We start from the raw sequence: 5929 nt of genomic DNA, 5'->3' as shown, positions 1-5929 counted from the left end.
AATAGAAAGTGCAGGAGGCAAGAATGATCGTATGCACCTCTGGCTTTACACCAAGGTACGTATTTCTGCAGTCCAAGCAGAACAACTAATGGCTTATAAGTCAGAAATAAGACATGACAAGGTCACTTTTTCAGTTTAAAGATGGAATAAAGCCTTCATGTCTGCTACTTACAGGGGATGTTGAGCTCTAAGTCAAATGCAAAACATGAGCACCCAACTGAATATCCCTAGTTTCTCTGCCGTATTCTCTATGTCTGTCAGTGAAGGTGACAGACAGAGATAGCATCTACTCTGGCAGAAAAGCTGTAGGGTTTCAATTAAAAAGAGCAGTTTCCATCTTATGCTCAGAAACCAGACAGGAACAAAGTCAAAGTAGTTTTGCTCAATCTTGGTTATGAAGCCTCATGCACTAACTTAGGGGAAATATCTGCCAGTACTGACCTTGTAACAGCTTGTGCCACCAGCAGCAACATTTCTACAAGAATGCTAGTATGAGTAATGTAACATCATCCCAGGCACCAAACATGACAACTGCTCTGCTTCTCCTTCCCACAGCTGCATTAAATAGCTTTACAAGAACACTGTCCCCAGTAAGCACATATTTTCCTAAAGCATTGGTTTCCATGTGCCATGTAACCAGTGCTTTAAAACTGCTGCTTCACAGATGGAGACAACAAAGCAACATGCAAGAAGCTTGGGAGAGTGGAAACCGAGGGAGAACAGCTTACAAAAAAGCTTCAAGGAAAAAAGCTTGGTCAGTTAAATGGAAAGATATTTCACAGGTCTCCTTGGACAGACAGCAGACTTCAACGAGCTCCACTGGCTATGCCTTGTTGGCTATAAAAACATTTTTTAAAGGCTTAAAAACCCCCCAAACAAACAACAAAAAAGAACCCACAACCTTATTTCTGAGAACTCATCCAAACAGCAACCGCACCTGTTTAAGCTGTGAAGTCACACCATTACTCACTATTTTTTTTACTAATCAAGCCTCTAGAAGTTAGGAATTCCTAAGTAAATTGCACATCTGATTTGGGGAGGGAAGGGTGTAAATCACAAAAAAAACCCAAATAGACAAAAGCCCAAACAACAACAAACCAACCAAAATACCTCCTTGCCTTTGAAGGAATCAGTCTGGGGAAAATCTGGCCTTTGCTGTTAGTTTTTCCAAGCAACCTAACATAACAAAGTTTCCTTAAATTCTAGCTATCTGTCACACCAAAAAGTTACTTATCCTTGATTGAAAGTAAGATATGGACAACACCAAGGCTAGTCTAGTGCGTGGAAAAAAAATGGAAAAACAATGGGAAGTAAAAGAATTCTGAAAAAAAACCCCCAGTTTTGGCTTTGCATGGCAGAGACATCCCATCAAAGCAGGAATAGCAGTGTGTTAACAATAGATGACAGGATTGTTTCAACTAGATATTAACTTCAGAACTCAGCTGTCACTAACAAACTGCTTCAAGTGTTAATAAACCCTCTCATTTCTCAAGGATAGCCTGTTCAAATGGGCAAATCAGCCTTTCAAAATTACCATCTCAGTCATGCTAACATGAAAGTCATTTCGAAGCTTGAACAAGATAAAAATTTATAGCATTAAAATGGTGTAAATTGAGAAGTAAATTTCTCCCAATCTTAAACAGGCTTTTATAACAGAAATCAGACAATCTGAAAAAAAACCCAACAAACCCACACTGTACTTGTAATCACAAGACTTCGATCATGAAGAATTCATTGATTATGACTGAAAATTGTAGCCAAGATCTCAAGGTTTCCTATCACAAAACCCAAATAAGGTTTTAAAACAAGTTACTGGTAACTGGAAAATATTGGTAATCTTTAGACTTCCTAAACCTATATCAGCTACGACCAAGATTTAATTTCTTCACAAATGTTTAAACTTTAGTAAGATGCTTTATAGTGTAGGTAGCACCCAAGTGAGTGAATACATATTAAATGTGAATGTTCAACCAATAATGGCAGTGCAGTGGATAGCATTAACTTTTGGTAATCCCTTACCATTAGTTCATTCTCCTTATGAGTCTGTTGATCTGATCTTCTCTGTTACCAGCATCCCCACCTTCCACAAAGTGGATCGTTTTCTTCTTCATTCCTCCCCGAGGAGAGGATAGCTTGAAGGGCCAAAGGAAGTTGTTCACAACTTTGAAGTTCTTCCCAACAGTGTAAATTTCATGGATCACATCTTCCATGCAGATGATGCCAAGCTTTCCTAAAATTCAGAAACATTATTTTCGGATGGGCTACAAAGCCACTGGTCATACCTACTTATTTTGATAAACTTCAGGAAGTCAGAAAGCACCCAGTCTGTCACAACACCCAATGAATAACTTTTCCAATTAAAATGTGAGTTAGCTGCAGCTAATTCAACATCATTTAGTTGTTACATCTGGCCAGAGGCATCAGTTTCAACTGTTGAATGTTTGTAGCCAGCAGTGAGGAACAACAAAAACCAAATCCTACTTAGTGAATCTTGGGAAAACAGACTGTGTTCTTTGAAGAAAAGGTAGATGAAATACACTTAAACCATGCTTATGTCTAGCTCAGGGAAATCCACTGCACTACTTATGCTGCTGAATAATGCAATTTTGAATGCAAATTTCCTTAATGCCTTTCCAGACTCTTCGGTGACATGTTAAGAGTTCACAGAATCACAGAATATTGGGGATTGGAAAGGACCTTGAAAGATCATCTAGTCCAATCCCCCTGCCGGAGCAGGAACCTAAATGAGATCACACAGGAAGGTGTCCAGGCAGGTTTTGAATGTCTCCAGAGAAGGAGACTCCACAGCCTCCCTGGGCAGCCTGTTCCAGTGCTCTGTCAAAAGTTAACTGCTCGTAAAATACAATGCTAAAAAGAAAAGCTATTATAGCATAATACTTGTACATTTAGAATCCAATTAGCTATTGCACTGGAAAAGGAACAAATATGAAACAGTCTAATTTGAAGTGATACACAAATCAAGTGCCAAAAATGGGAGATAGATCAGTGTTTCCTTTCACTTCTGGCATGACTGGCCTCCTAGAGCCATCTATTTCCTGACAACTGACCACCACGCTTTGTTTTTACTAAATACACTAATCACTTTTACTAGCTAGTTCTTCTGACAGGAAGTTTAGAAAGTCTGTTTACCAGATCATGAAGGTCTAAGACACAAACAATGTCTAACATTAAGTTTGAAACTTACAAAGCTAATTATAATAAGCTTCTTTCCTGCTGCAGCACCTTTTCATAACTGAAAGAGCTACTGACCTATTAAAGGTGAAGAAGTTTACATTTAAAATTACAAATTTAAAATGCTAAAATTTGATTCTTTACCCTGGTTTTCAGTATTTTGTAACAAAAGTTACTTCCAGCTTGCTTCATATTAAGCCATTAAGACAGAAGTAGAAATTATTAACCAATCTCTACAGTTGTCCAGAGATAAATAAGGACAGTTGTCCAGCTTAGCATTAATCACCCAAATGCAACAGGCTGGTTTCCTGTTTGTTTCGTTACACGAAGCAGTATTTACCAAGGCGTTTCTGAATCAGGGAGTTATCAGTAAGAGCAATGCGCTGCTTGTTGATCTTGCCATAACCACGCTTGTAGATCAACTCATGGACAGACTTCAGATTGGGATAACTGAAACAGTAAAAAAAAAAAATTATTAGTCTTTGCAAGCCACGTTCCAAGTTAACACCCCGAAATGAAACTTCCATAACAAACTTGACTTTGTTTCTGATGTCCCAATTGTAAATACAAAAGCAACAGAGAAGCAAATCTTATTCATACCGAGTTCTCAAGAACACTAGTGTGAGTGTGATCATATCTAGTATTGATCATATCAAGTATTGCCTTTTACACCACTGCCTTAATTTACCGAGTTCTCAAGAACACTAGTGTGAGTGTAATCATACCTAGCAAGTATTGCCTTTTACAGCACTGCCTTAATCGTGCTTTCGATTCAAAGCAGGGAAAGCACACAGAGGATACAAGAACATTTTGAACACAAAGGAAACATACCAGTCTAGTGTAACAAAACACAGCAGGCGCTCAACATTTGCACCCTGGTTTGATAAAACTGGCCATTTCACTCACCCCCATGCGATATAGGGTTCAACAATCCGCAACATGTTGATAGAAGCTTTGTTGAGTTTTACAAACGTGCCGTTAAAAATCTGACGCAGGCGAAGAAGCTGCAGCACCTTGCGGACCTTAGGGCTGACACCATTGGTACTAGAGAACATAGGAAAAAAACCTCAATTATCTACATCCCAGGAAACACTTAGTAACATGTCAAAAAAAAGAAACCCACAGAAGTATTGTTCCCATATGAAACACATCACTATTTTACCAATTACATAAAGTAAGCTTAGCAAATTATCTACTATCTCTATATATTTCAGTATTAAGTTAGAACAGATTTATTTCCATGAGAAGAACTGAAGTAAGCATTACACCAAAACAACTCAGAACTATCCTTGTGCTCTCCTGAACATAATTCTTACAACTGCACCTTTTGTTAGCTTTCTGTAACACTTTACCAAAAGAGTTAAACAAACACTTCATACAAAGGTTAGCAGAATGTCAGGGAATATCAGCATATAATTTTATTGAGATTAAGGTGAAACAGAACAACTGTCTGCACATATCTGTAGCCTTGCCGCCTTCTTAAAAATCAGGGTCTCCTACAGACAGCAGACACAGCCAGCATAATGATTCTGTATTTAATTAAATAAGCCCCTGGTGCATATGCAACATTGCTGCCACCACCTTTCCACCTTCCACCAGCAGAAGGCTTGATTTTAATTACGTATTTAAGCCCTCAAAGTAGACAGATAACAGCAAAGCAAATTCCAGTGTTTTTGAACAAAAAATTGTTTACATCTGTATTCACTCTTACCCTCTGATCCTGATCACAAACGCCAGTTTCGGTTCCGCTGGAACGTAGTAATTGCCAGCTTTTCTGGCCATCCTGGCCATGCGGATCTCCTGCCTGTACATGTGCCTGTACTCCTTGTGGTAAGCTTTGGCTCTGGCATAGATCAGTTTCCTTTGTGCCTTACGGAACTGAAATAAATTGAAAATCACTTAAGATTATATAACATGTTTTAACACATGAAGATCACTTTCAAATAACATAACATATTCTAGAGCTTCCCACAAGTAACAGAGGTGTTATGATACCTGCCCAGATCATGCAGTTTAAAATCGCTCTCAGTGATATTCTAGAGAATCTTGCAAGACTGTTTCACAGAGCAGTGCTGCTTTACCCTGAACAATGTTACTGTGCATCAAGCTCACCCTCACCAAGGCTACTGACTGCGGCGTGGCTGCTGCCCAGCCCGGCATACACAAGCCTCTTGCGTTGTAAAAGACAAACTTTAATCTTAGAGACAGCTGTACACTTCGCCCTTACTCTGCCCAAAACTGCTTTGTTATTGACAAAACCAACCAACCAACAAACCCCCCAAAAAGCATATTCTAGTCTAAAACATTAAGAAAAACATAAACATGCTAGACCTAAACACTGTAAATTCCTGTACAGCATTACATCAGCAGCAGTAACTGATATTGCAACAAATAAGTAATTCACGTTAAGGAGTCACAAAACATTCACCTTTTTAATAGCCAATATCTTCTTCTGACGTTTGGCTTTTATAGCTGCATAAGCCTGCCGCTTTTTCAGCAGGCTTTCTGGTACAGAGGGCACCTTCTTTGCTCTAAAAGAAAAGAGGGGAAAAAACTCTCTTTTAGCCAACAGAAAGAAACCAGGCTTTAAAGTTACACACGACAAACATCATGATAAACTTTTAACACAAGGTATGCACAGGCCTCACTGCCTCAATCCAGTTCACTGAGGTATCTTGCTTGTCCCCACTGTCACCAGGCCTCGATGCAATCTGAACAATCGCCTCTTACACCAAAC

The 5929-nt window shown here is 39.0% G+C and overlaps 1 protein-coding gene across 1 annotated transcript in view; it reads right to left on the bottom strand.

Annotated features, from left to right (window-relative positions):
- The window catches only part of RPL7 (ribosomal protein L7), a gene marked incomplete at its 5' end in the record, with an annotated part of 6625 nt that extends 902 nt beyond the window's left edge, over window positions 1-5723 (bottom strand). Inside the window, 5 exons of the mRNA XM_010172115.1 lie at window positions 2020-2230; window positions 3533-3642; window positions 4099-4236; window positions 4904-5070; window positions 5621-5723. Of these exons, the coding sequence (XP_010170417.1) occupies window positions 2022-2230; window positions 3533-3642; window positions 4099-4236; window positions 4904-5070; window positions 5621-5723 (727 nt within the window). The remainder of the gene's footprint in view (window positions 1-2019; window positions 2231-3532; window positions 3643-4098; window positions 4237-4903; window positions 5071-5620) is intronic.
- Between the last annotated feature and the right edge of the window lie 206 nt (window positions 5724-5929).

The sequence above is a fragment of the Antrostomus carolinensis genome, unplaced genomic scaffold, assembly GCF_000700745.2.
Source record: "Antrostomus carolinensis isolate BGI_N321 unplaced genomic scaffold, ASM70074v2 scaffold12217, whole genome shotgun sequence".
NCBI classification, from domain to species: domain Eukaryota; kingdom Metazoa; phylum Chordata; class Aves; order Caprimulgiformes; family Caprimulgidae; genus Antrostomus; species Antrostomus carolinensis.
The sequence above is the reverse complement of the archived record's forward strand: the minus strand, read 5'-3'. Positions and strand labels throughout refer to the sequence as shown.